The sequence below is a fragment of the Chlamydotis macqueenii genome, chromosome 10 (assembly GCF_036417535.1).
Source record: "Chlamydotis macqueenii isolate bChlMac1 chromosome 10, bChlMac1.mat, whole genome shotgun sequence".
Classification (NCBI taxonomy): domain Eukaryota; kingdom Metazoa; phylum Chordata; class Aves; order Otidiformes; family Otididae; genus Chlamydotis; species Chlamydotis macqueenii.
The window spans coordinates 9,739,584-9,766,716 of record NC_141565.1 but is presented as its reverse complement, the minus strand read 5'-3'; the positions used below and the strand labels follow the sequence as shown (position 1 = coordinate 9,766,716).

At 35.4% G+C, this 27,133-nt stretch overlaps 1 protein-coding gene across 1 annotated transcript in view; it reads left to right on the top strand.

The window, feature by feature from the left end:
- The window catches only part of IL17RD (interleukin 17 receptor D), a 46,501-nt gene extending 25,688 nt beyond the window's left edge, over window positions 1-20,813 (top strand). Inside the window, exons 2-13 of the mRNA XM_086755678.1 lie at window positions 306-363; window positions 3,697-3,822; window positions 8,379-8,497; window positions 8,927-9,047; window positions 9,999-10,043; window positions 10,142-10,293; window positions 11,116-11,181; window positions 11,739-11,793; window positions 12,742-12,852; window positions 14,368-14,552; window positions 17,226-18,165; window positions 20,275-20,813. Coding sequence (XP_086611804.1) covers window positions 306-363; window positions 3,697-3,822; window positions 8,379-8,497; window positions 8,927-9,047; window positions 9,999-10,043; window positions 10,142-10,293; window positions 11,116-11,181; window positions 11,739-11,793; window positions 12,742-12,852; window positions 14,368-14,552; window positions 17,226-18,165; window positions 20,275-20,390 — 2,094 coding nt within the window. The 3' untranslated portion in view covers window positions 20,391-20,813. The remainder of the gene's footprint in view (window positions 1-305; window positions 364-3,696; window positions 3,823-8,378; window positions 8,498-8,926; window positions 9,048-9,998; window positions 10,044-10,141; window positions 10,294-11,115; window positions 11,182-11,738; window positions 11,794-12,741; window positions 12,853-14,367; window positions 14,553-17,225; window positions 18,166-20,274) is intronic.
- Window positions 20,814-27,133: the final 6,320 nt, after the last annotated feature.

Below are 27,133 nucleotides of genomic sequence, written 5' to 3'. Positions count from 1 at the left end.
TACTGGAAAAGTTATGGGATGTAATTATCTGAATTATTCAAATTATGCAAATATTATATTCAGACTTTGATTTCTCTTTGTTTTCACTTCTTCGAGTGTTACATTTGGAAAGCTGATGATGAGTGCATGCGGGTGTATGCAATCTCTTCTGTCATTGCCCGTGTTCAGGTTGATGGGTGATATGCCCAAACAGAGGGGAAAAAAATAAGTTGTCATCCTCCAGCAAACTATTTACAAAATAGAAATCTACGTAAGTTCGAAGTAGCTTACTTGATTCAAATTCTTTTCTTTATATTTCTATTCAGGGGCTGTCATCAGTCACCAAGAACAATGGACTACTCAATATCACCTTTAAATATGACAGTAAGTTGAAAATTTGCACTATATTCGCAAAAATGAAGGATTCCTTGACAGTTGTTGATATATAGCAACATGACTCTTAAAAATGGATCTAAAAATAGCATAAGCTCTTTAGTATTGACATAATTTTAAAATCTAGGTTTGTTTTGGCTGGGTCTCTTCTCCTTCCTGTGTTTCACTGATCGTAAAACAAGCTAATCATTTGTAGTATTGGCCCACATCATCTGACTAGTATTTGTCTTGAAAATTATAGAGAATCTTTTTATTCTGTGAATAGTCATTCAAAGTTTCACTACACACAAAGTGATAGGAAAGGACTGTTTCAAGCTTTATACATCTTTTCTCTGATGTGTAATTTTGTGAGAAAGTGGTGTAAAGTGTGTCTCAAGGTAGAAGATATTTAGTTTGTATTTATACACAGGGAATACATTAAAAATGTATCTTTGAAGGATTAATATTCAATATGAATATTGAAGTATATCTCTTCATCTAGATGAAGTAGTTGAAACTTTTCATTAGCTACACTGTTAAAGGACCAGGTTAGTGGAAAAGTGCTCTCTACATTTTCGGTGAAGGCAGATGGTTTTGGTACTGTAGCAGATGTGGTCTGTTTTGCAGCTGAACTAAGAAGAAAGTAATCTCAAGCATAATAACAGTAATAAGCAGGTTGCAGCAATAATACTTCAAACCTCTTCAAACATCTGCTAAATGACTGTATCCTATTGTTTTCATTTTTTAAACGTTCTTGTCATCTGTACTGTCTAGTCAGTAAAGCACGACTGTTGACTACCCGGGGAATTTATCCCTATTTGGGCAGTTAGTGGCTATGATCAATATAAACTCAATCTACAGTCAAAAGGTCCTAATTTACAGCAGTAATGTTTATATTAATGCCAGTGCAATTAATGCCAGGTTGATTTTTTTGCCTATCCAAAGAAATTACCTCGCATGCTGAATGTGGGTGGAATGTCATTGTTGAGAGCATGTATCAGGAAACCTAACAAAAGGGCTTCTGTTTTATTCTGATCATCCTTTTGTTCCTCTGTTTTTAGTCAATTTCTGAATTTGCAATCCTTCACTGTGATTTTATTTTTTTAAATCTAATTTGATGTTGATATTTAAAATGAGCAAAATTTAAGTATATCAGATTGTACAAGAGGTAAGAGGTCGCCACAAAAGAGTTATCATTTTTTATCTGCATCAAGAAAAACAGGAAATAATATCAGTCAGAACAGAGATCCCCGTGTTTAGTTAACACAATAGAGTCTGTTTAAGTCCCGGTATCTGTCATGTTTTTTCCATTAATTCTGGCACCAGGAAGTGTGTTTAACCAATGACAAGTGTTAATTGAAAATTCTGCTGGCACTGCATGCTGCCTGGACAAAGGAGTTATTTGAGTTCTGCAGTACTAGGAAAAGAGTTCCCTGATATCAGGGCTAAAGAGTTCCTATAATATGGAAAGACATACTTATCGTGAATAAACCAGCACAAAGAAGAATTTGATGTGCTACCTGTGATTTAAAGGCTTTTATTTTGCCACACAGACACTCTAGGGAACTGTGTTTTATGTTGTTAAATTGGTTGGTTAGATTATTTATTCAGGTGAAAAACAAATGTTTGTATGTTTTAGTATTTCACTTGTAGGCAAGTAAAACAAGTGGTTTTGTAAAAAATGCAATTTTTCTCTACTGTTTTCTTCCTAAATCTGTTGTGCTTTAAAAATATAAATCAGTGACTCGCAGTCAAACTTGAGCCATTTGTGCTATTTTGGCAAATTGTCATTTGACCATAAAATTTTAGTAACCAGGATCCAAAATCCTGGGCTTGCTATTAATTAGATCCAGACGTAGCAAAAAAACTGTTACTTCAAACTTTCCATTGAAAGAGATACTCTATTCTCCTAAGAGGAAGTTCACGCTGTCATTGAGTTCACTCGTAGCAACAGAATTCTACAAACAACAGAGTAAGTACCAACTGTGCAGCTTTTGGCAAAAGGCAACGTTGTACAAACTGTTCTGTTCTTATTTGTGTGGCAGTGGCATAAAAGACGCCTTACCGTTGTTGTTCATAGTAAAAAGCCATTTTCCAAAGCTGCTTTTCAGTTAGTAATTTTTCTTTCCTTGCCTTTAAGATCACACCTCTGAATTAAAATAAAATTTCCTGCATTGGCTTATCATAACACTTAATTTTTCATGTTTCGTTTCTACAAACTCTGAACAAATACATAACATATAGATTATATCAGTTTTTCAGAATTAATCAACAGTCAATAATATACAGTCTACTGGTCAATGTTTTGTGAATTTTTTTGGCTTCACTAGTTCCAAAGCAGAATGTTTGTTTGTGCATACATGTCTTCATGTATACTGTGCTCCAGAACCATTGAATTCCCTGGCTGCTACTTCTCCTGCCGCAAAATATGAGCCCGAATATTTTAAGGCTTTAAAAGTAATAAAATTTGGCTTTTTTTTTTTTGAATGCATAAAGACACAGTCAAGTTCAACAACAAAGTAAAAAAATGTTTTATATTTTATTTTCTTAATGAAAACTGAGGTCTTCTATAATCACATGTTTGCAGAGCTGTAACTTTAGAGAATACACTGTATTTTGTGAAGATAACAAGACAAAACCAGTTCCAACTGGATCCTGTGGCAGCAAAATGGTCTATGGGGTTGTGGCTACTGAATGGATGGCAGAGATGAGATGGTTTAGGCAGTAGGTTCTTTGTGGGCAGGATCAAGCAGTATTGTGGTTAAAAAACACTCTTGGAGCATCAGTTTTAAAGCTTCACATTGTTCATTGTTCTCATACGTGCCTGATCGTTGACCAACATCCTCTTGCTCTAATTTTGTACATGCACAAAATTAATGTCAGTCCTCATATTCTTTTGAGGAATTAGTGAGGAAAAGTTGTTCTCTTTTGAGAGTCCCAACACATGTCCTTTTTACTCTTACTGTGATACAGTCTACACTGGTATAATAAACTGGTTATTTCCTTTGGAGTCCTGTGAACTACAAGTTTTGCAAGTGGTGAAAGTGTTTGTGCTCAGTGATTTGTAATTCTGTGTTTTTCAGTGTCCTGAGACAAAAACTTCATTTGGATTTACTATACATTACTTACAGAATAAGTAGTGCACATGTACTTTTATTTTGCTCAATGGAAACTAACTTAATTCTTTATTTACATGGAAAGAAATGGGTCATGTTGTAAACTGGTTGCTTGAATAGATCTTTAAGATTAGGTGCTGTTGGCAGCTTGTTATTTACTTACTCTGGTATGGCACAAGAATGTCAGCTAGAATGTTTTTCCTAAGTGTTTATTTCTCTGTATTTTTAGACTGCACGCCTTATCTGAATTCAGTGGGAAAACACGTGATTGGAGATGTGCAGAATATCACTATCAGTCAGTACGCGTGCTATGAACAAGTTGCAGTGACGATACTTTGGACAGCAAATGCCATCGGTAAGTAGTAGAGGGAAATGTCTTTGGTGATAACTTCTTGCTGATCACTATTCAGTAAAATAATGAAATTATGCTTGGAATCACAGAAGCAAACTGCTTAAGAAGAAAGAAATTCTTTTAACAGCTCTGCAAAGTTGCTACTTTTACTAGCTCACTTGAAATATGCTTAAAACTAGGATGCTGTCTGCAGCCATATGCTGCTTTTTACTGTTCCGTGGTTTGTGGAATTTTTCGTCCTCTTCAGAGCTGTGCAATGATTTCATTCTCTGCACCAAGGCGTTGGTGCATTTCAGTGGCATTGATTGAGTTTAGTTGTTGATACACTAAAGATTTTTTTAGGATGCAGATTGTCTTACAGGTGGAAAATATTAATATAGCTATACAAACTTTAATGTGTTTCCTTGTCAGGTCTGGTGCCTAAGAATATTCCTCAGTCACTGAAATGTCACTGGAAGTACCTTGTTGCCCACTAGAGCAGTAGTCTCCAAAGTGGGAGGTGCACAGGATGATCCACTGGGGCATGTGAAAAAAATTTTGGAACCTGTATTTACGTGATTTTTAGATCTTGAAAAGAAAAATTAAACTTTACTAATAATTAATATATACATTGACACTGTCAGTCTTATTCATTCTCTATGTCAGATGTTCATGTTTCATGTGCAGTACATGAGGTGTCCTGATGGAAGAGTGGGTATCCTACAGCGTGGAAGGGTTCACAGTGGCACTCTCACTCTTTCTTTTGCTTTGAGCATATTGCTATGTATTGCAGTGTATGTGTGCCAGGTTAAGTGGATTTACTAATTGTGTTACCTAGTTTTAACTAAACTTAACCATCATGAAATGGACAAATGGCTTAAGATAATTGAAGATAATACTAATAACGTGAGCCAATGCGAACAATAAGAAAATAGTAGAGCTGACAGTTCCTCTACTCCTAGTGCAGGCCCTTTGTCAGCCACATTAGAAGGTGAAAACAATGACTATCGAATCAGTTAGCATAAAAAGTTGACCAAAATTATCAACATTATCCAGGCTATTTGAAGTACAGATTTACACCTGCCATTGTTAATGACGAACCTTGCGCTAAGCATATAGTGTGCCCTGAGATACTGGCTAGTACTGTGAAGCCATCATGATTACCAAGACATTTGAAAACTAAGCATCTGGAGCATGAAGACAAACACTTATAATTTTTTCAGCGATGTTTGAAGCCATGCGATACTGAAAGTACGGAATTTCACTAAACTTAATAAATTTTTAGAAGCCTCTTCTTGTGAAGTCTCTTTTGAGATTTCTTACTCAATAGTGAAAGACAAAAAGCCACATATCACTGGGGAAACACTTGTTCTTCCTGCCACAGTAAAACTGGCTGAAATAATACAGGGAAATACTGGAATGGAAAAAAGGATTCTGACATGAGGTTACAGAGATAGTACCACACGTGAAATTCAGTCATTGCATCATTCAGAGGGAAACTATTGCAGCAATGAAGCTGGACCCAGAAGTGGGCAGGATGTCATCAGTGTGGTTAGTTTTTATAAAAACAAGACTTCTAAACAGTAGAATCTTTACAGTACTTTGTAACGAGATGGGGAGTGACTGTGAAGATCATCTGTGCCACACAGAGGTCCACTGGTTGTCTTGTGGCAAAGTGCTTAAGCGTTGTCAGATCTTTTAGTTAAGCATTCTTCTTTCACAAAAAGACAAGTGTTCCAAATTTGACGAACTTTTCTGTGATGACAAGTGGCTGTCAGTAGGATGCTACCTAGCAGATATTTTAAAAAAACCAAACCAAAACCAACCCCAAAATTAATGTGTCTCTTCAAGTAAAGATGACATTTTAACAATGAGTCAGAAGGTAACTGCTGTTGAAAGAAACTCAGGCTACAGAAAGAGCTTTTAGAAAACAGATGTTTGGAAATGTTTCCTTTGTTATGTAATTTTGTTGCTGAAAACAATGCCAGCATCTCACCTATAAAAACTCTCATATTTTTACACTTTGAAAGTCAGGAAACAGAATTTCCTAGCCTGTTTAAAAAGTACTCTGAATGCAGAGTTTCTGTGGTTTGGAACACATTTGTTAAAAGTATCAAAATGCGACACATTCTAATTAGCTTGCAAGAACATCTGATATCGGGGAAGATAGAAATTTATTAGCCAGATTTCAAGAAAAACTTTTGCATAATTAGGAGATGGAAATGAAAGATGAGTACAATGATTTAGCAAATGCAGCCGATGAGGCACGTCCTCCATTTGGATCCATATATCTTTGTGATGTTATTTTTTCAGCTATGACAGCCATTAAAACCAAGTAACGAAATAGACCGAACTTAGAACCAGACCTTTGAATTGCCATATCACAAAGTGTTAAACCAAGATTAAAAAAAAATAATGAAGCATATTCAATCACATAGGTCTCAGTCAAAAGAGTTATTATTAATATTTTGAAGTGGGAACAAAAAAAGTTTTTTGTATATTAATAAAATAAAAACTATTTTTAAATAATTTTAAATCTTTATCATGCTTTTTAAAATTTGGTCTTTGTGTATATTTTATAATTTACATCATATATTAGCATGGTAGTACATCTGTATATTTTGAAATATACTGGGGGTTTGTGCTCAAAACTGTTTTTGTTGTTAGGAGTGTATGATCCACCAAATGTGGAGATCACTGCAGCATAGTGCACTCTCTCTGTACCAACACCTGCTCATTTCTTTTTCTTCACACTAATTAAGCTCCTAAATAGAGTAACTTAATGTAAACTGTTTTTAGTCACCTGTGTTTAGCAAATATGAGGCGCAATTTCTTTCTTGAGTGTTTAAATACTTCATTAAAGCATTTTAACTGCAAAGGTCCTTTTCCATATCAATGGGATAGAGTTAAGCACAATACAGTCTTCAAAATTAAAACAGAAAATTGTTTTTTTATGTTCTTATTCTCATACAGCAGAGTCTCAACTTCACATTTCATGGTTTGTACTCCCTCAAAAAGCTTTTAAATCAACTGGAAGTTCCCATTTATGTGGTAGGGTTGCATCCTAAATTATGAGAGATTACTAATAATGTAAATGTGTATTTACTAAATGCGTTTTTTTTCTTTTTTTTTTTCCTAGACTTGCATTTATTAAATCAAACATTTTACATAAGAAAAATTGGACATTTTTTTTTGTGGCCTCCCAGTATTAAATCATGCTTGCTTTTTTTTTTTTGCCTTTTTTTTTTTTTTTTAATAAAAAACAGTGATTAATTTCTGGAGTCTCATAAAAGGGTATATGAAAATTACACTTAATTCTGCAAAACTCTGCGCTTGAAAGCATTTGGTAATCTTCAGCTAGATGAATCAAATCTCTATGGGAAACAAAGCTTGGTGTTCTTTCTTGTAATGATCAGAGGTTAATCCTTTGGAAAGTATGAGGACAGAGCTGCTGTTGAAACATCTCAGCTAACATGGAGACTGGACACTTTCTCTTTCATGATCTTCATGTAAGCTCAAATAGTGCTTTTGTTCCATGGAATATTAAGAACACATTGGTCGATTCATGGTCTTTATCTTCTACAAAATTATAGAACGTTAAAAAATCAAAAACAAAACCGAAACCATGAAAACTAGTGAAACAGAGGAGATCCGTTGAAAATCATACATTGGGGATTTTTTTTTTTTTTAATTTGACAAGCATAGCACAAACTGGAATTAATCAATTTTTATTTACGTAGCATTTAGCTTACAAAGGCTGTGGCCGTGTCTGTGATAAATATCTATTCTGCTGTATGTAATGCTGTTGAAAAGATGTAATTTGATGGAGTAGTGGTAGTTAGCCTTGAAGAACTGTGCGGTGACTTTGATAGCTGAGTCACAAAATATCACACTCTGGCATTGTCCTGTGACATTCACATCGCTACGGCTTGGTTTAGTCATGTAATGAAGTAATTCTATGATGAGAACATTGCAAAAAAAAAAAAAAGTAAAGATACTGGGCTGAGAGTTAGTTGAAAAAATGGGTGTAGTTCTGGCACCAGTTATAAATAACTGGAAGTATTCACGCACTGGACTAAATTCCATTCCATTTAAGTCAAGTTTTCTGTTATCCCATACTATACTAGAACTAAAGAGGTTGTAACAACCGCTATCACTTTAATCTGGTAGTCTCAGAAATGATAGCAAGAGCTATAACAGAGTATTTTTATAATTTGCTAGCAAAATGTTACATATCATTGCTAATAATAGAAATGTGAAGTATTCCTGAGAGTGATGAAGATAATGATAACTTATATTGCAGTGATAATTTGGAAGCCCCAGCTGAGATGTGGGCCCCTCTGCTCTAAGCATTACACAAGTATGTAGTAATTGCAGCCTTTGCCAATTGAATTCTAAATAGGCAAGATAGAAAATGTGGGAAGAACCTTCTACAACAACAGGTATTAAAACACAAACATATTTCATATGAATGGTAAGTTTTATTTTTTAAAGACAAATTAAATATATTCAAATTACATTAAATACCACATTGTGTTTTGAAATATTAGCCTTCTACTTAAATTCTGTGCTGTTTGCAGGGATTGAATACCTGAAAGGATTTCGAGTCATACTTGAGGAGTTAAAATCAGAGGGAAGACAGTGCCAGCAGATGGCTTTAAAAGATCCAAAGCAGCTCAGCCCTAGTTTTAAACAAACAGTAAGTTCTTTGTTTCAAGAGAAGTTTCATTGTTGCTTGATTGTACGAGTAATCTTGGAAGTGTGTAAATGCTGCATATAAATCTAAATATCTCTCTATCAAAATATATACACAGTGTGCTGTTTACTAGCATGCAGGTTGCTTTCTAAAAGTATTAGTCTTTAAACTAGTGATAGTTTTTGCTCTGGAAGCAGATCCAATCCCCTTCTATGGACGCTTTCCTAGAGCTGGAAACTGTTATTTGAGTGACCTTGGATGCACATCTGTGATAGTCCATGTGCCTCATGTCAGTGTGTAATGGAGGGGTAGATAAGGATTCTTAATGTATTAGTTTCTGCTCATGTTTGCAAAACTGTGGGCTTGTTTTGAAAGATACTTTCAGTTATAGTAGTTGATTTTAAAATATGTTGCAATCTTGTCTTTTTGTAGGGAATGGAGTCCCAACCCTTTGTAAATCTGAAGTTTGAAACAGATTACTTTGTAAAGATTGTTCCTTTCCCTTCCATTAAAAATGAAAGTAATTATCATCCATTCTTCTTCCGAACTAGGCGTAAGTATTGCATGCAGTATGGTGTTGCGTATCATCTCTTCACCAGTGGGTGCCCCCCCAGCTTTTTCGTTTTCCCAACAAAGGAATGTCGTAGATGATGATGTTAGATGAGTCGGGGTTAAGATAGTTACTGACTGAGTCTTTGAAGGAAGATCTGGGTGTAAAGTGGAAAGAATTGGGATGCCACATATAAATCTATGGTGTATGATGATATGAATTAGCCAACAACCAGAAGAAAAGTCTCAGGTAGGCCTGAGATTCTCTCAGGTTTGCCTACAGTAGCATTACTTCCCTGGTTCTCAGGGACATTTGACTCATGAAGATGATTTGCTCCAGTTCCTCTCTGGACATTGTGAAAAAGCTCAGGTTGTTTTTGTTTCTAGGATCACAGTTTCAAAACCAGCTATCTAGAGGTAGATATAGATGAGTATATATAAAATTAGACAGCAGCAAATCAAGTTGAATTTATCAAAATTACTTAGCAACTCTCATTGGAGTTAGAGAGAAGAAACTTGAATAAGCTCCTCAGTGCTTAAACAGTATGAGAAACTACAAGTACCCTTCGGGGTGAAATGCAGTAACATTTGTCTTTGTAATAGCACTCAGCATGCTAACTTACTCTGAGTAAGTGTATTTAAGGCTAGTTACAAATTCCTCTCCTCTGTGCTGTGCCTGGTGTCTCTCTCGTCCCTTTTGTCTCACTAAAGAATGCTATTTTAACATTAATGAACCAGGATAGTTTCTCATATAAAGATGAGAAGGAACTTGAAATCATAACAAAGAAGCTGAATTTGCAAAATATATTTACTCCAGGCATATTAGAGACTGGGAAAGAAATGGGGATATTGTCTTCAAAATTATGAACTCCCTTCTTTGCCCTTGTTCTTCTTCAATTTAAATAGCATAGCGTTTTGATACTATATCATTAATAATTTTTGTATGTTTTTGTAGCATGTGAATTGTTGCTGCAGCCAGAAAACCTTGTCTGCAAACCTTGTAAGTAGAATGTAATACTTCCTGTATAGTCATCTTACAAAAAGTTGCTGTACTTGAAGAGTAACTTTTGTCCAATTAATTAATATCTCCTCTGACAGACTGGAGGCCAAGGAATCTGAATGTTACCCAGCAGGGTTTTAACATGCAAGTGTCCTTTGATCACGCACCTCACAACTTTGGGTTTAGATACTACTTTCTTCACTACAAACTTAAGCATGAAGGACTATTTAAGCAAAAGACCTGCAAACAGGTACGTCACTAAGTTTTGCAAATTTTAAAAGCACAAACTCTATTAACATTAGATGTTCTAAGGTCTTATTGAAACTTTTATTAATATAATATAGAATACTATCAGTTTTTAATTTTTTTAACTATTTGGTACTATTCATGTAAATAGTAATTGTATTGTGATAGCACTCAGCAGTCAAAATGAGACTTGAGGGCTCTGCTAGAGCTGCGTAGTATACTCAAATTGGAAGAGACTGTTCTGTCTCTTGTACACCCTGCAACTAATTAGTACTTCAAACTGAAGTTTTATTGTGTTTGTTACACATATTATTTCCTACTTTTTAATTTCACCTTTGCACAAAATTTGACCAGTTTATAGATTACCCATCTGAGATAGTATCACAAGACAGCTCTCATTTTAGTATGTGCATGGAATTAGGCTCTCTGTGATTTTGTACAGCGGTGTGCTTAAGTCTTCTTGTGGGAGCTGCAATTTGCTGTGTTATTTTCCTTAACTTTGGTTAGTATTGAATGGCAAGTTTGTTCTCACTGGTCTCATCCTGAGACTCTGTAAGCTAGAGAGCTTCAGGGCGTAATGTAGAGTTTGTGTATTAGTCTAAACTTTTAAGTGTGGGGTTTTTTTTAATAATTAATCATATTTTAGTTCTGCAGGCAGAGGATTGTAGTCCTTGCATATTTGAATGGAGAGACTTAGTTTTGCTCGTTTAAGCTGTCTTAATACAGGGGGACACTGTGTATTTCTAAATCAATGCAAATGCATTTTTTTTATTAGGTTTTAAAAGTATGTGAATGGCTTGCAAAGTATTCTCTTTCTTTAATGCAGGAGCAAAACACAGATACTACAAGTTGTATTCTTCAGAATGTATCTCCAGGGGATTATATAATTGAGGTAACATTTATAAATAGTCATTTGTACAAGAGCTAAATGAGTATGTTAACAGAAATTAACTGAAATTAAAGTATTTCAAGTCACACTCCGGTAAAATTGGACTTCAGGCATCCCTACTGAAGTACCTTGGGCAATTAAAGGTTTTCAGACAGATTGTTCTTGACTTTTCCATAGCTTTGCTTTTACCTGAGTGCATAGCAGTTTAACCTGTGTCTTCAGCTATAGTTGTGGGCCTGCATAATTCTTGGAATATGATTTTTTTTTTTTAATTGTAATTCTGTAGTTTGGTCATTTTTTACTATACTTAAAAGCTGTATATTTCTCTTGATAATGACAGTATATGAATTCTGAAAGTTGATATTGTTACATTAAATTATATACCAACAAAGACAAATTATTTCACTAATTACTAGTTTGTGGTGCTCTTTAATTTTAACTTTCTGAAGTTAACCAGTAAGTTTCTTCACATTTGATCATGAAAGCTGTTATAGTTGTTTACATATTGCAGAAATTAATTAAATCTCCACAAAATAAAATTCAACTTTTACTTTTCAAAGCTGGTTGATGATACTAATACAACAAGGAAAACAATGCACTATGCGCTAAAACCAGGTATGAATTTTTGTTTTTAAACAGTGTACAGTATTTACCTTATTATTTTAGATTCAGTTTTATGTTGTAAATGCTCTTGATTTGACTTTTGTCTGTTTACCATAATCAAGACTACTGATGCAATTGTGCTCTGATTTTCTTGACCTAATGAAAAGAGTAGACGTGCACATTTGTACATACACATCTGCATCTCTGTACATTTATATTTAGTACAGTTCAGATCAATATGTCATTGGAAATCTTTGTGGGAAAGCCACTTTTGTTGTTAACGTGGATATGAAGAATCATAGCCTGTATCTTAATTGCATACAACTGACGCGTGCAGTAGCATGGAAATAACATAATGAAACTGTGAGAGCAGCCTGAACACATTATCTGCATGTGTACTTCAGCCCTGAAATCAAATCACATAGTCTGGAAAACCTGTCAGGTGAATGCTTAGCTTGTCTATGTATGAGACCAGTTATTGAGAAGCTATTTAGAGATTTCAGGGTGTAACTGCAGACACAAAACATAGCTGCAGGTGAAGGCAGTGGGCAAAATGGACTGAATCCTAATGCACATTGCTAAAGGTAATCTGTGCCGAAAGACAGTTCTTCCTAACTGCCTAGTTCAGCACCCTGGAACAAAAATCTGTCAGGTCAAATTACTATTGCATATCTTGTCAAACCTACACTTTCTATAAAGTCCTTCCCCATGGCAGGAGGTATGAGTTGGCATGCAGCGCTTGTTACTTATGTTAGTCACTCTAACGCTGTGTTGATGGGGGCAATCAGCATAAAACCTGTTTAAAATAGAGCAGAACATGATGTTTGATTCTACTGTATATTTGAGAATTACCTGATAATAGTGTACTGTAGCAGTTTTACAGTCCCAGTGTGAAGGTTTGATTAGATAAACATAATACAGCTTATTTGCATATGGCTAATTCTGCTTTATTTTTCAAAGTACATTCTCCGTGGGCTGGACCGATAAGAGCTATTGCCATTACAGTCCCTTTAGTTGTCATTTCAGCATTTGCAACGCTTTTCACAGTGATGTGCCGCAAGAAACAGCAAGGTAAGAGGGTTTATTCAATAGAGCTCCATTTAAAGATGCACTTTCACAACTTAAAAAAAAAATCTGAACTGGAAGGTTTGTTCCATAAATACTTTTATTTTCTTTGCTGTCTCCTTCCTTCCAACAGCTTTTTTTGTGTATTGAAGCTTGTAGTAAATTGTTAATCAGTGCCAGAGAAAGTACTGCATCACAAATCAAGACTTCACTGTAGAAAGGAGAGAACAAAATTGTTTAATTCAGAAACATCTAATTCATATCTATTTTAAACCAGAAGGAAGGTAAAGCCATGTGATACCAATACAATTCTGAGAACTTTCTGGAATACTACTTGTATCTGTTATTCCAGATTTGCTCACTTTCCCGGAAGTTGCCCTTGTACTTCATCCTAGACCATCTTCCTAAATTTACTCTTTCTAAGTCTTACTTGCAGATGTTTCTTTAAATTAGATTCCATCCCTCTGTGCTGACTTCTCCTCTGTGTCCAGGAGCTGGCAAACCACACTTGTTACATTGAGATGTTAAAAATCAATTGGCTTTTTTTGTAGAATCTAGGAAATCATGCGGTTTCATGAATATGGAAAAAGAGATTACTTCCCCAGACCTCACATATCTGTGTTATCCATCTGAATTTTGGCATTGAGGTATACTGCAAGTGCTATATGCCATCTGGGTTAAATGCTTTTACCTTCTGGTCTTCTGTAGCCGTTTCTTTGCTCACAGCTAGCACAGTTCCAACAAAAAAAAAACCAGACAAATCACTAAGGATTTGTCTACAGAGAGAGTTGTTCCAGAATAGTTATTCCTGATGAATTGTTCTAAATTAAATCCCCAGATGGATATTTGTATTTTGAAATACTCATGCTTTATTCCAAATTAGCTTAATCAACTGTAGAACTAGATTGAATTAGTCTGGCATAAGACCAAACTTTTATGTTGCAGCATAACAAGGAAAGAAACACTAATAGCTCTTTTGATTTAAATTAGTCATATCTTAATTCAAATTAATGTCATATTAATGTCCAAACATATGTGTGTGTGTATATATACCAGAGAGATACCGTGTGATATTCTGAAGAGATTTGTGTTCCTGGAGTTTAATGTTCTTACCTGGCTTGGATTGTGGGTTGTTTTTTAAACAAGATACTTTGTTATACAGGAAACTCTTGATGATGATGCATCTTTAAAGCTTGTAATATTTAAACAGAGAGGTGAAGACTGTTGAAGCTGGATAGAGGTGAAACAACCTCATTCTATTTATGAAATAAACCTTTCTCAAGTTTTCTGACTTGTACAGTAATAACTGCACATTTCAGTTTCAAAGTGTGTTCCACATAGGTAGCAACTCGTAAGCTGCATAAGTAGAGCGTGTGCAACTTTTCTTCTTCAGAGTGGAAAGGAAAGAAATATCTTTTGAAAGAAATCATTAGTGTATGCTTTGGTAATGAGCCTACAAAAGTTAAAAAAACCAAAACAAATCCAAGCTCTATAGTGTGAACTTTATCTCTTCCAATTTAGAAAATATATATTCCCATCTAGACGAGGAGAGCTCAGAGTCTTCAGCATATGCTGCAGGTCTCCATGTGGAAAGACTTCGTCCTCGGCCGAAAGTGTTCATCTGCTATTCCAGTAAAGATTGCCAGAAACACATTAATGTCATCCAGTGCTTTGCTTATTTTCTTCAGGACTTTTGTGGCTGTGAGGTAAACTCAACATTTCTTCTGTAAACAGTTTCCTTAATTGAAACAGCACCCCCAAAACTTAAAATAATATGCACTTGAAAATTAGGTATTTCAGTGTCACCTTTCCACAGAGATAACTTCTGTTGTTTTTATAAATGTTGGCTATATAAGTTTTCTTTACTTAGGGAAAGGAACAGATCGTAGCCTCCCGAAAAAAAAACCAAACAGAATAGTGGAAAATGTGTGCTGCGTTGACTCCAGAATTTTCGTTTAGCCATGTTTAGCGTGTTTCATATTAACTGCTTTTTCTGTTTAGTGGATCTTGCATCTTTATAGTCAGCAGCCACAAAGAGGTAATGGTGTCTACCTGATATACTTAAGTATTCCTCAAATACGTTTTCTATTGTAATTTTCAAGTAGTTGAATCTAAAACTCCTACTCATAAAGCAAAATCAGTGTAATTAGGATTAATTATTGACATTATGTATTAATTTTTATTGTTTGGGTTTTTTTAAACTCACCTGTTCCGTTAATTCATTAAAATCAGCATGCCTTGCTTTTGATTTAAAGCAATGAGACAGACATTCAAATTGTTACTTGGGACGACTAGGCTTAGAATCTCAGGCTGCTTTCTATAATACAATGAATATTGGCCAGTCTTTCACTTTTTCAACTGTAAAAAAGCAAGACAATCGTTAGTCTGCTATTTTTGGTGCGTTGTAATCCTGCCGCTCTGGTTTTCAGTGCCCGCACGGGAACCATTTTTTCGACTGTGCAGCACGTCTGGCCTCTAGCGGCCCGGCACAGTAACGTAGGCCAGGCCTCAGGCCTTCGGTGGGGGTGGTCACCATGTACTCATGTGTTAAAAATGGTTCAGGTAAGGTGTTTTGTAAGTAACTTACTTGAATCCCCCTTTTAGATATGTACCTTAACCCTGCTGCACCATACCTCTTTGGAAGAGTGTTAAGGTGAGCTGTTACCACTGTGCTATGTACCATGTACGGTATCAGGCATCCTTTAAGATTTATATAATGAAATATCAATAGCATCTACATACAGAAATAATCTGTATTGTTATTAAAGCTGTGGAGTTTAATATAAAAAAATGATGCTCAATGCATAACAGAACAGTTGCACAAGTACTTTTCATATGGAATTGGAATGTTTTCTTATAAAGGGCAAAACCAGTGGCATTTAATAGCCATTTAAAGTGATAACTTGACCATACTAAAAATCTGTCCTCACAGATAGCAGATCAGACAGTGTTTTGAAGAACAGAAGCAAAAAACAGACACAAAAGATAAACTACCTGTGTTGTACCTTCATCAGAGTGTCTCCCAGGCGGCTGTAAAGTGACTTCTCTTCCCCATGCATAGAGCAGAACAGTTCAGTTGGAAGGGGCCTGGTCCAGCTGCCTCAGCACTTCGGGCGTGATCACTGTCCTCCTGTACCTGACACTGTGGTAACGCTTTTCATGAGTCCTGGTGTGCTGAGCATCCACCTCCTCTCCGTCTTCTGACGTGGCACAGTTTTCCACTCAGTTATGGCAGAGCAAAAATACTTTGTTCTCTGGAAAAATGCTTGACAGAAGACTTTACAAGTTGTTTTGATGTGAATCTATTGTGAGAGTTTTTTGCATCTTTTTTTTTCTGTTATTCTACTACTCATTCTTTCTTTTGTGAGATCAAGCGCTATGTCCTTCATCTTGGTGTATACAGGCATTTGAGACCATGTAGAAAGTTCAGAAAATTTGACAAAATACAAAATAATACAACTCTTACGATAATATTTTCAGAGCTTTCTTATCAGAGATAAGCTGCTGCTGTGTGGCGTCCTAACTGAAAGGACTCGATGTTATAGGCCCTAATTGTGCTTGTATCTAGATATGAATTTTTTTGACATCAGACTTCATTAATGTGCAAAAGATGATAAATGAATATGGATTTCCATTACATTTGACACATTATGGACCCAGATATACAATGGTTAAATTGTTTGAGGCAGGCACAATACACTGTTTATTGTGGATTGATGATATCTAATTCGATCACATAAGTAAATAGAAGTTTACTTGGTCCAGCCATGTTTTCTCTGCTCTTTTTATTCCCTGAGAAATATTGCTATGTACTAAATCCGTAGTGGTTTTATTTTTTAAGGAACTAAGCAGGTTACATTCAGCTACTTGGCTTTGCACTTGTTGATTGTTGATTCTATAAATGTATGGGTAACACAGGTATAATTAGCTTTATTTTCCTTTAATAAATAAGCAGCAAAATGGGTTTATATAATAACCAGCATTCTTGGGGTTTTTTTACAGGAAAAAAAAAAGTCTGGAAGGTTTTACTTTTTACTGTAGCAATTCACCCACATCTTAGCCCAGAGTAATATTCAGCCCACAAGCAAAGTTTAGAATGAATGTGAGACTGTGATTATTTTGGTGAATAACTACTGATGTAATTAATATCACTGATTCCAGTTTGTCCACTATCAATGCTTTGTTAATTATTACTTATTTCTCTTTTAAAACAGCTTGTATTTGCATCAGGGGCAAGCTATAGTTAAACTCACGATGAGTTCTGAATTGTCAGATAAATAGAATATGACTCACTGAGTATAATTCATTTACATTTTATGAGAAAATATATTTAAGAATCTAATAATTATTATCAACCAGAATGTTCTTTTCTTTTCCAGGTGGCTCTAGATTTGTGGGAAGATACGAAAATATGTAAAGAAGGGCAGAAAGAGTGGCTTATTAGAAAAATAAATGAGTCTCAGTTTATCATCATTGTGTGTTCCAAGGGAATGAAATACTTTGTTGAAAAAAAGAACTGGAAGCACAGAGGGGTAACCAAAGATGCAGGAACAGGAGAACTCTTTCTGTTTGCTGTGTTGACTGTTGCCGAGAAGCTTCGTCAAGCAAAGCAGAATTCAAATGACCTCTGCAAGTTCATTGCAGTCTACTTTGATTACTCCTGTGAAAGAGACATCCCTGGTATTCTGGATCTAAGTACGAAATACAAACTCATGGACAATCTCCCTCAGCTGTATTCACATTTACACTACAGAGACCTTAGTGTACAGGATTCAGAGGTGTTTCCTGTTAACATTAGCAAAAGGAATTATTTCAGGAGCAAATCTGGGAGGTCCCTTTATGTTGCCATTTGCAATATGCATCAGTTCATTGATCAGGAACCAGACTGGTTTGAGAAACAGTTTACTCCCTTCCCTCCACCTTCTTTACATTACTCAGAGCCTGTCATGGAAAAATTTGATTCGGGCTTGGTTTTAAATGACTTGGTGAATAAACAGGTGATGGATGGCGATTTTTACCTGAAAACAGATGTAAATACTATTTCAGCTGGGAATTCAGACTCTCACTGTGTAATTCAGCACTTAAACCTTGGAGAAGATACAGAAACTCAGGACATTCAAGGTGGTGGCAGCTGTGTTCTTCAGCCATTGTTACATGTTGTTAAAGCTTCAAATCTTAAAGATATGCCTCGAGATTCTGGAATCTATGATTCATCTGTTCCTTCATCTGAATTATCTTTACCTTTAATGGAAGGACTATTGACAGACCAAATTGAAACATCTTCCATTACAGGAAGTGTTTCTTCATCATCAGGTTTAGGTAAGATACAGCAATGTTTTAAAAATTATATTCAGTTATTGTGAGCATATTTCTACCATCTCAAAATACTTAAGATAATATATGAGGAGCCATATAGGAGGCTGCAGAGGGAGGTAAGCAGTGTATAAAGATAGTAAAAAAGATTTCAGTAATTTTACAAAAATGAATGTTTTCTTTAACTTATTGGGGGTGGGGAGGATCCTTATCCAAGTCAGATTTCACTAAAATTCTGTTAATAAGTCACTTCTCATTAATTCATCTGTTATTGGAGAGACCGTTTCTTTCTTCCGGGGACTCCTTGGCAGCTCAGATACGCAACTGACAGCTGTGTGGTTTAATTAAGAGAGTGATATGGTGTTACGGAACAGCCATAAATCTAAAATCGAAATCCTATTTTGCTCCAGCACATGCTAGAACCTTTAGGGATATAGTCCGTACTCTGATTAACTCAAGTTTCAGAGTGACATTATGCTTCTCATTGGATGTGGGGCTGGGAGGAATGAACAAATGGATTTCAGTGGAGGAATTTAAATGCTTGGAAGACACTCTCCAAAATAGATACCCAGCTTAGACGCCTACAGTTAGAAGGTGTAAATATTGCCTCAGGCTATATGAAAAGCTGATCTGACCTTACTAGTTACAGTACATTCAACTGGCATCACAACCACATCAGTGTGGAATGCTCCAGCAATTGTATTCATAGGGTGAAACTGCTATTTGCGGAGATCTTCCTTAAGCAGCTACCACAGGTGAATATTGCATTTTGATGGCTCTATGCTGTTCTGCTGTCCTGAATGAGTGTTGACAGTGAGCTAATTTGTTAGACTTCTCTTGGCTAAATGGATTTTTTTTAATTATTCAGATAATTCATAACTAATGTTTGATGCTGGAATTGTCTTGAGAGGAGAGACTATAGATCTTGATTTACAGATACAGTGTCTATAGGCTAGATAGGACAAAATAAGTCAAACCTGAAAACTTTTCAAGTGAAAAAAATACAGATTTACTGATTTAATTGTATAAGCCACAAATACTCTGTTTTAAAATTAATATTACATTATTTAATTTCCTGCCATCTCTTCTAACATAGCCTTTTCTCACATTTGTGGGAAAAATTACAGATTATATCTGTAAAGGTTCTAGTGTTGGGTGAAAGTAGAATGCTAGTTTAAAATTTATGGCCTCTCTGTAAGAATGCTTTACCAGTATTCCCCTCCTGATGCAATCACAGAGCTGTCACCTGGGTATCCCAGCTGCCAGGGAGTCACTGGAAGAAAGAGGCAGTCTTTCCAGTAATTAATTCTCAAGTCACATACCTACTCGTTAACATGTTTCAGCTATAGAGATTAAACATTCTAGCAGTAGTAGTCGTAGCAGTAGAATAGCACTGGTAGAGTTGGATCTTAACACTGATATTCCAGTATCCATTAAATCTTTTTACTGTCCCGGACATAAAAAATATTCATAGCGCTAGTATTTATATGCCTAATAATGAGCGGAGTAGATGATAGAATTTTTTAGCTTTTATTCTTGTTCTAAGAGTTGGACATGTCCAAATTATTATTCTGAATTCACAGCACCATTTCTGTTCTGGCTACCTATTTTTTATCCATTACTTGGTCAGAGCAGAAGTAAACAGCTTTGTTATTTAGCATCTCAAGGTAGATCTTTCCTTTCTTCTTCAAAGGAGAGTTTGATTTAATCTTTTGAATTAAAATCCTAAGTCACGTAACTCGTAATACTTCTGTCTTTCAGTGCAGCTCATGTGCAGACTGCTGATCTGCAGAGAAAAGATGCTTAAAGAGGTCATCATACTGGGCATCATCAACTGAAGTTGAAACCAGTTTAATTTTGAGGAAGTACCAACAACCAAACCTTTACTAGGCCCAGTCACTAATAATAAGGTCTTCTCTAAGAACCCCTGCCTGGAGAGAAAATTTATATGAATTCTTTAGATAAGGAGTTACTGAGCATGGTAGCTCAGCCTCGTGAATGCATGGCATTATGACCAAAGGGTTTTCATAAGTTTTCTTTGCATTTTTTATGAAATGTTGATACAAAATCAATGTTTCAATTAATGAACCGCAATTTTTTTTTTTCCTTTTATAGGGGAAGAGGAACCTCCTGTTATCACCGCTACAAAATTCTTAGTGCCTGGAATATGTACAGCAGAACTTCATTGCCATATCCATACTGACGAACTGCAGGCAATTGCTCCTTTATAATACATTACAACATTGTTATGCATTGCCACTTTATCAACAGCCTCTGTTTGTGCTTTAACTACCACACTGTCTCAGCACTAAATCTACTTGAAGGAACAAATACTCCCTGAAGAAGATCTGTTATTCCTAAGGGATTTTTTTATGGCCAGTAAACTTGAATCTGTTGGTCTTTATGTTAAGTCTTTCACAATTTGAAAAATGCAGCATGGAAAAACAGATGAGAATACATTCAAAATTATTCCTATTACCACTTTAAATGTCACAATGTTACACTGTTTACAGATGCCATAATCAAAATTTACTTATTTTGGCTAGAAATAATTTTGCAACTGGACATAAAATAACTTGGAACACTTAGTGAATTTTGTAGTCCAGCCTCTAGTTTTAAGTACTGACATACTTGATGGCAGGAGTGTTGTAGTGAATGAGAGCAGGATTTTTTTCATAAGCAAGGTAAAATGCCAAAGGTGAGATAAAGAAATTCTCTATCAGAAGTTATTATTTTATTTTAGAAAAGTTTGAGCTCCTTTGCTCACCATCTCCTCTCTCTCTCAGATGTTACTGTGTCTCAGTATTTAATTTCAGATAAGTGCCTATCTCCCTGTTCTGTATGATTCTCCTATCTCTTCCCCACCATTTGGCTATGATGAGTCACGAGTAGTACCATACTGAGTCTAAGTATCATTTTTATAACAGACAGAAATATAGATCCTGCATATGCTGACTGATACTGTGGAAACAAAGTGTCCTGTTTTCTTCCTAGAAGGACTAATATAAAGAATACTTTAAAAAGATGGGGGAAGGAAGACCAAATTTTGTATTTAAGACATCATTCTGGATTTGTTTCAGCCATGAGATGAGTATGCTTTATGGGGGATTTCATACTATCCTTCAAGGACATGCTGCTACAAAAGCATGGGGTAAAACAAGTTAAGAGAAGCAGTTAATAGGCATGAATACTTTGCTTTGTTTTGAGCCAATCAGCAAACAGAAGCCTGTGAGTTATTTTGCCATTACTTTGCACACTACTTACCATTACTTCATGATTAAGGTGGTATAATATTACTAGTGTTACATTAACAAAAAATGCTAGAAGTACAACTGAACATGCCTATCTAAAGATGCAGAGCATGCATGTCCTTTCTTTCGCTCTGACCAGGTAGATGCACCATCATCCAAAATATCCCTGCTGTTTCCAAAGAGCAATTTTTCCTAAGTAAAACCCATCTGTGTAACAACAATTCTAGGCACAATTATAACAAGTATGATAACAGCAAATAGTCCAGGACACCTTATCAATGTGCCTTTGCTAATTTTGTTCATGGAGTCCGATTGTCTCATTTGAGCTGTCTTCACATTCCATTAACAGGACTTTACTTTATGAATACATCAAGGGAGAACTCAAACACCTCAAATATTTTCTCGGTTTCGATAGATGAGAATTAGACATTGCTAACTCTTATGTATTATCCATTTTAATAGTATGGGATAAAAATATTAAACCAGTGATGATTTGGCTAACTGTCTTTTGTTTGGAAATTAAAATTGTTGTCACAGGTGGAGTAAGAAAGCACTGTAACAATTATTTGAGCATAACCATTGATGGCAGAACTCCAGAATGCTTTGCAATTGTAACGCGGAATTCAGTGATCAGCTAGATGTATGTCTCAGATCTGGAGGGCTTTGTCCATTAGTGTAAAGTTCCTTACTCTTCGTGTTTTCGGAATCTGAAGAAGCACTAAATGGAAAACCTCAAACTTGCAATACCTAAGTAAGTTTCAGGTAGTTTTAAGTACATTGTGAATCATCTGCATCTTCAGTTATGTTTGGGGTTTTTTTTTATGCTGTACATTGGGCTGTACTGAAAGCAAAATTCTTCATGTTTTCTTGTTCTTTGAAGTTGAAAAATACTTGTGTCAAACTAGGCGGAATAATCTAGAGGTAAATGCTTCTCCACTAAATCCAGCTGAAGGATCTTGATTCAGTGCAATTCTTGCCATTTTACGAGAGAAAGAGTTTGGATTGATAAGACACAGGCAGAAAGGTTAAAAAATTTCTGTGCTAAAGACCTGCTGTGCATAGAAATGCCAAAGCTGCAAAATAGGAGGAGGAGGCAATTTATTAGCAGTTAGCTGGTGAAGGTAATGCTGCTTTCCTTTGTGGAGGTCGCAGCTCACATACTGTTATTTTATGCTGGAGTAAAGATTTGGAAGCTTTCCTGGTTCTGTTAAATTCAGTAGCAGAATTGGTATTACTTGATAGAATTAGGTTTTCATTTTGAGCTCTAAGAAAGCTCAGTTTCTAAAATGGACAAAGGCAGTTGCACAAAGAATCACTTGTGATTATTGGTTTTTTTTTTTTCAAAATTTGCTGTACAATCCTGCAGATCTTTTTTTTTTTTTTTTTTTTTTTTTTTTTAAATTATAAAATGTCTATGCAGATGCCAATCAAATCTGTTGGAGTAGGGGAAGAAAAAAAATAATTCCTTCATTCCTTTTTAGCATAAGGTGGAAACAGTATTATATGTCCTCAGAAGAAAGAGAATATAATTAATTGAAAATTCAGAAGAGGACAAGCCCACACTTAAAGTATACTAAAATTTTAAAAAGTAATACTCAACCTGATTTAGCATAGTTTTTTTACAAAGCCACAGTGGTTTAAAAAAATAGGAAAATATTGTGTATATTGAGATGCTTGAAGGACATAGTACTGAATTTGCAAGAATTTTGTATTTTCCCTCCAATGAGAATAACAGCAAAAATTCTTGTAAAGATTTTTTAAAAGATAAATATGTTAATATACCTATTAGAGGTTAGCTTACTACTATTTTCAAGCATTAGTAAACACTAAACAATGTTAGTGGTGAAATGATCCCTTTAATTTCTACTAGACTCAAGTGTGTGAACATTTTTTTGGATGTTTTAAAATGTATTTTCTGGGAGGGTGGAAAAAAAATTGGAAAGCTTGACAGTTCAAGATATGGCAGTGTGTTCAATATTTTGAATGATAAGTATAGTTATTGCCATAATTTGTACCTGTACATAAACACATCAGCTGTTAGAATGCAGCTGACATTTGCAGAAATAAAATGTTTATACTATAACTTAGAAGGTAAAATAAAACATTTTTTTCAGTGTCTTTCATTGAGCTTTTCTTAGTAGTATAAGAAGACTTGGCGTAAGAATGTAATTGTTTATCTAAAACACTTCTAATGCAGTTACGCACACCACACAAATAGCCAGATTCTCTAACTGCTACTCATAGTCCACATCTGGAAGTGAAACAGATACTTTGGGTGTTTAATATAGTCAAGCAACTGTAAGAAAGTTAAATTTTCTAAAAATTCTGTATTGGACAGACTTTTTTAAAAATAAAACTACCTTAATATGATTTTATGTTATTATTTTTCCTATATCCTTCTTGAAGGTCCTCTAGCAGTACATGGTTCTGCATGTCAAGTAAAACGTATCCACACCAACTACAAAATGATAATAACTTGGATTGGATTAATTTTGTCAAAGATGATGCGATGATTACCTAAGATTGATACACTTTTTGTTTTCATCCAAGTGGATTACAAAGCACTCTTCCACTCAATGAACCCTGCAGGCTGTAATTTCAGGGATAAGCCTCGAAACCACTCATATTCCTTTGTTGCTCAGGTAAATGAAGGTTTTTATAATGGACTTCTGGTCTGGCATAAGCAAACTTAGAATGCTATAGAAAAATCTGTAATGAGTCTGTAAAACTTGTTATTATTGAAGACTTGAACTGCTTACTTAATATCAGATAGTTTGTGTACATGTTAGCTATGTTGGATTTACAGGATGACGTTTAAAATGTTTATACCTGTTGTCTTCTTTGGGCCTCTATCCACAATCTGTAATTCTGCTTCTATCACCAGGTAAATCATAGACGTTCTGAAGGATCACTAAGCACATGAATAGTTGCATTAGTAATTCAAAAGGGAATTTGATAAGTTACTTCTCTGTATTTGAACTGGACTTTTGAGATGTGTTATCCATATGTGTATTCTGCAGTCCTGATCTCTGTATCCTCTGCCTTGGAGCCCTGTACACAAGGGATTTTGGTTGAAAGAAAAAGGAAAGAAGGTGTTGCTGTAGTTTTTATACCTTCAGTGTAAAACATGAGAATCCTCAGGATGATTTCGTGATGTTTGGGAACTGTTGGACAAAATTATTGCGCCTTGAGGATGTGGAAAGATATGCTTTGATATAAGGATGTGCATGTGGATAATACATCTCAAGAAACTTAAGGAAGTAAGAGCTCGCTCTCTTTTTTTTTTTTCTTTTTTTTTTTTTTTTTTTTTTTCCTTCTCCTCCCTTGTATTTAAATATTCTGGTGACTTGATACCAAATCCCACACAACAACAAACACTTTTTGAGTTATAGTGAAAAACGTGCACTGTACACAATATGTGCATTCAAACTGTAACTGCTCAGACCCAAATTATTTCTAAAAGATCAGAAGTTAAAGGCTGTGCTGTAGATCAGTTACAGGATTTTTTTCCCTCTATCTGCTATAAATTACTTTATTTTACATGCTGTCATCTGTTGCTGTTTTTCAGACTCCTGAAAACCAGAACAATGGTCAATTTCTATCTTTTATAATGGGATACAATTTCATTCTTTATTCTCTTAGAACTGATTTAATAAAGTCTGATTTACCTATGATGCTTATTTTATGGGCAGCTGCACTGTTGACAATTATTTCATTATTTATAGCAGTCCATGGAAAAAGTAGAGATTGGTCATATTGTCCTGTTGAAAAAAGCAGAGGAAAAGGAAATGTTCTTTCCTCAGTGTCAGATATCACCTAGGTGACCGGAAATTGAAGTGCTTGCCCATACCTACCTCAGTGCTAAAAGCTCAGTTGTTAATGATTTTGATATTTTACTCTGATGCAGATACTTTGGGAAGGCTGGGAGTTTGAAAACATTAATGTGAAAATTTGAAAGGTGCTGGGGAAAAAAAAAGTTCAGTTATATATCATTAGATAGAATAGTTTATTATGAACTATTAATAGACACAATAGTTGTAATAGTAAACATGAGTGCAAGAAGAAATTAACATCTGGAGAATTTTCTTCATCAATTAATAAAAAGACTTCATTTTTAATGGATAGCGAGCTGTAGCATTCAAGGCTGATTTACCACAGAAATCAAATTGCCTTTGTTCCAGGCTCTGCTGGTAGGTTCACGGGCCTTGACGATAGACGGAAGATTGAACTAGCGTTGAGTGAGTGTATGGAATGCAGTCCTGTTGGGCTGCTGGAATTCTAACTATTTAGTTGCTACTGGTGTGCAAAATACCTACTTGGAGAGAGACAGTTGTGTTGATTATATGAGTCAGGTATATTTATTTCATAATAGTCTATAGAACTGATATTTTTTACTCCACAGGGGAAGTATGCATCTGTGATTTCATGTAATTGTAAATGCTGTAACACATGTATGCTCCCTGTGCAAATTCTGTATTAACCCTTTGCCTGTACGTCAACATCAAATTGTTCCTGTAACTTGCTCTGAATTTCTGTAACAGCCACCTATGTTTATGATGAGATTTTACTCAACCAAAAATATTTGGCTATTGATAATCGTAATATAATTTCCTAGGAAATATAACATTTCTTAATAATAGAGATGGAACCCAAGCTTGGGAGACTGATACAGTGTTTTTCCCACATCAGATTAAAGCAATCTTTGGTGGCTACACTCTGCCTTTTATTGGAATATTGACTATTGCTAACAACTGCAGACCGAGATTTCTTTATTACCCTTGAGAGTTCATGAAAAATACAGATCAAAACTAAAAATAGAAGTCACCTCTTCTATGACTGAGAAAATTTTATTTCTAAACCCATTACAGAAGATTAAACTTGTCAAAAGACTGGATGCCTAGCATAGCAAAAGGGAAAATAAACACTTAGGGAATTGACTTGTTTTATTTATTTTTTACATAGTTACCAAACTGAACTGTATTTCAAAGGAGAAGATTGCCAGAAGGATGTTACATCGAGGAAATTAGTGCCAAGAATTTTTTCACTGCTGCTAGCTACTGCCTGGTGAAAGGAATCTACAGTGCAAGTTGCAGGACAATAATCACAATATAGAAGTCTTTTTCATTAACATTTTCTAAGCCTTTTATGAATGCTGTGGCCACACCCTTTTTAGTAATGCTTTATTTCTCAGATGATTCAACCAATTTCAGTGAGTCTGATTATGAAATCAGATACAAACAATGTGAGTGGGACGTACATCAGAAGAGTTGTTTGGTGTGTCACCAGTCAGATTTTCTTCCTCACAAGTGCACAAGAAGGAAGTGTTATTATCCTCATTTTACACAAGAAATGGATAGAAACTAGATAGGAAATAGATCCAGTTCAGAGCAGAGATGAGGCTGATCTCAGCTTAAGACAGAATGGAGGGATTCATGTCTTAGTCCTGAGTCATAATGTTGCTTCTTTCAACAGCCCGTACCCAGTCAGTGTATTTGGCTAGAGATATCACTATTGCAGCTTTTGCTGTTTTGCAAGAACCTGCATCATAGAATAATCAACAGGGCACTGTTTATGCACCAAACAAGTTCTGTGGCGCCCCTGCAACGAGTCCTCTACTGATGGAGCATGGTGGGAAACAGAGGGCCGCACAGTGGAGGCACAGCACGAACTGCAAGAGAAGGAAGAGGTGGATCTGGGCAGATGTTAAGCAATGCGCTTTATTT